This window comes from Aptenodytes patagonicus, chromosome 2 (assembly GCF_965638725.1).
Source record: "Aptenodytes patagonicus chromosome 2, bAptPat1.pri.cur, whole genome shotgun sequence".
NCBI lineage: Eukaryota > Metazoa > Chordata > Aves > Sphenisciformes > Spheniscidae > Aptenodytes > Aptenodytes patagonicus.
In genome coordinates, this window is record NC_134950.1 from 137,671,483 (window position 1) to 137,674,916 (window position 3,434).

Below are 3,434 nucleotides of genomic sequence, written 5' to 3' on the forward strand. Positions count from 1 at the left end.
TCCCGACAGAAAGCAGGAAAACAAGCCCAGTGGAGACCCGGCTCTGCGGCTGCGGGCTTTAAAGAGGCTGAAAATCGTTTGGTTGCGGGTGTGTAAGAAGAGACAAAAGTGCGCAGCAGGTAAGAGCGGAGGGTTTTGCCAAGAAGGAACTGTCCTTGATCGCTGTGACAGGATTGACTCGCTGGGGACTCCTCTCTCGGGAACATCCACGCGTCCCCGAGGGGGCTGCCTGTCTCCTCTCATCAGCATCACGGCGAGAAATTTTACAGCCGCTCTTTCTAGTCCTGCTAATCCTGTTATCCGGGGGGTTATAAATATTAACGCCGCTGGGGCTGGGGATGGGGGACCAGATTAAGCCCTCTCTGAAGTAAGATGTCAGCCGGCCTCTTCCCAGCCCACCAGCGCCCGGGGCTGCTGGATGAGCTGCACGGCAGAGCCCCGCAAGTGCCCTGCCCAGAGGGGTTGCTGGGAGCCTCGGTGCTGGATTTCGTGGCCGACCTCTCCCTCGGCGCCCCCCAGGGCCCCCCCCGGGCCGGGCCGAGCCTGGGGCTCTGCGAGGTCACCTCCGGGCCTCCCTTCGGGGACAGAGCCCTGTCGCTCCGGGAGGGGATGGCCCGGGGGCTGCCCCTGGCTGCCTTCGGAGATGGAGATCCCGAAGACGACGAGGAGGAGGAGGAGGAAGAGGAGAGGATGCGGAGCGCTTCCCTCCTGGACAGACCCAGGAGAAAGCGGGTTATCACCTACGCCCAGCGCCAGGCTGCCAACATACGGGAGAGGAAGAGGATGTTCAACCTCAACGAGGCGTTTGATCAGCTGAGGAAGAAGGTGCCCACCTTCGCCTACGAGAAGAGGCTCTCCCGGATAGAGACATTGCGCCTGGCCATAGTGTACATCTCCTTCATGACTGAGCTCCTGGATGGCTGCAGCAGGCAGGAGGCGAGCTAGGGAGGGCCGGGGCCCGGCGGGACGGGGCTGGGGGCCGGGCACCACCCACGGCACCGAGCAGGTGGCCCCGGGCGCCTCCCTCCTCGGGAGGCAGAGCCGTGCTCCTGCCTTGGCTTCTCACACCGCAGCCAGGACCACGTAGGTGTAGGATGCAAAACGAGGAGTGTTTGGAGAAGCGTGCGTTGCGGGCGGGGGAAAGGGGGGAAGAGGAGGGATGGAGAAGTTCAGTATGTGTAGATTTGCTAATATATATAATTGTTGTAAAGGGAAGGAGAAAAAAAAGGAAGGTGTGGGGACTTTTGGTTGTTGTTGCGTCGCCTTCTTGCTTTAAAATTTTGCCATTTGTTGCCTTGGAGAAAGGCTCGGCCCGGGCAGCAGAGCCGGTCTAGTTTGCGGAGTGGGTTTCCAGCGGATTCAGTTGCCTGCCCAGCTGCCTGCCAGGGACTAGGAAAATCTCGGCGTGTGCATTTTAACCTGGTGCTTTCTGCTTTTTTAAAAAATAAACAACTCCCTTTTCTTCGAAATCCAGACTGCCAAGTCCATGCCGCGTGTCAAAGGGCCGGTAAAGCGGAACATCTGGACACAACCCCTTGTTGTCACGATTTTCTTCCAGGGACCAGTTCCGTCCTTGCGTGTGGGCGGCCAGCGCCGTCGCTCGCACCGAGCAGGAGCTGGCGGAGGAGAGCCCGGCGCTGCCCGGCGCGGCGCGGCGCGGCGCGGCGCGGTGCGGGGCGGCACGGCGGGGGGGAGGCGCGGCGGCTGGCCGGGCCGCCCCCCAGCCTCCCCGGCAGCGGCGGGGCCGGCCTGGGAAGCCGTCTGCGTCCGCCTGAGAGAGAAAACTTGTGGGCTTGTGGGCTTTGATTTTGGGGAGGTCAAGCGGAGACCTTTTCTCTCTCAGCGGATTCCCCCCCTCCCCATCTTTCATTGCTGCAAGGAGAGAAAATAAATAAAGAAATTCTGAAAAGCCGGGGTGGGAGGGAAGGGGGAAACCCGGGCCGGCCGGTCCCTGGGGATGGGGACAAGGGTCCACCGCGGGGATCGTTTTTTTAGCGTTATCTACTAATGCCTCGCAGCCGCTTGTTAGCAGGGGCGAGACCCAGGGAGAGGGGCAGCGGAGGGGGTGGCCGTGGCCGGGCTGGGACTGGGGCAAGGGGCCCGTGGGACTCCCCTAAAAGCCTCTCCGGCCCTTCCTGATGTGTCTCTGCCCTCCCGCTCCCCCCCCCCCCCGGCTCTCTCTGCTGCTGGCACCTTCCCTCGCCGCTGCCGGGGGAAAGACCTGGATTTCTCCCCGTATTTGCAGCGGGCGGGCAGCAACCAGCCTGCTCAGGGCCCAGTCCAGCCTGCGATAAACTTAGGAGCGAAAGTCCCATCCGGGCCAGTGGTTCTGCACGACTTCGCAGGACAGCTTTTATCTCCGCTATATAAAATTGTCGTGATATTAGTGAAATCAAGATTTACCCTGGATTCAGGCTAGTATGGCTAAGATCTAAATCCCACCCTAATATCTCTTTGATTTCTTCTCTCTTGTTTTTGTCAGCTCCTGTGGTGACTCTTCTTCTTTTTCTCATTCCATTCACTTTAACGTTATCTTGAGTGAACTAATATCCGGTATTAATACTCTAATATTCTTTCTCTTTTCACTTGTTTCCTTGGTTTCTTTTTCCACTTGTTTTTGTTGACCTCCCTGACTCCACACATTGCATCTGCTCTCCAGTTGTCAGAACGCTTTTTTTCCAAGAGGCAGTTGGATAGTTAATGCAGCTGGTTCCTCTCTAGAAACTGGGGTGTTTCACCTCTTCAGATGGTTGTTGTTGTTTTTTTTCCTAAAAATAAAATGAGAAAAGGAACTAAGAATGAACCATGTTCCAAAATCAACAACTGTTCACATGACCCAGATGCATTTTACTGTTACCACTGTCTCAAGCAAAACGATGAAGACAAATTCTTTTAGGATAATGAAATGTGCAATTCAATATTCACTTCTTAGCACAATTTCTCTATGATCTCTATACAACTGTGCTTTCCACAACATGATTATATATCTTTTCATATTTTTTTTTTCTTGCTCATGTTACTGGATAAAATTAGAACTCTATAGCACACAGAGTCTTAAGTTAAGAGATTCATAATGTAAACATGTCTGTAACAGATAATTCAAAAATTATTGGTTTTCTCTTCTTGGTTCAATAACAAAACATTGGGATTTGTTCAAGATCCAAGGTTTTCCCATACTTGTGTTAACGACTAAAGAAAAGCAGAAAGAAAATGTTACATTTTATTTTTAAATACAAATCAAAATCTGGATCCTGCGTTATGAATCCTGATTTTTAATGGATCACTGGAAATTTTGCAGCAGCAATACAGAACAGTAGTAACATTCTTATATGAACCACTGATTCTAAAAATAACATTTGAACTTAAAAATGCAGTTGTGGTATAAGCCAATGAACACAATATGCAAACAGCACAGATAAAGTATCGAGATGCAT

The 3,434-nt window shown here is 53.2% G+C and overlaps 1 protein-coding gene across 1 annotated transcript; it reads left to right on the forward strand.

Moving 5' to 3' along the window:
• The first annotated feature begins 372 nt into the window (after positions 1–372).
• FERD3L (Fer3 like bHLH transcription factor) lies at positions 373–945 on the forward strand. Its single transcript, XM_076332338.1, has one exon. It carries the CDS (start codon positions 373–375, stop codon positions 943–945), a length of 573 nt encoding a protein of 190 aa, XP_076188453.1.
• Positions 946–3,434: the final 2,489 nt, after the last annotated feature.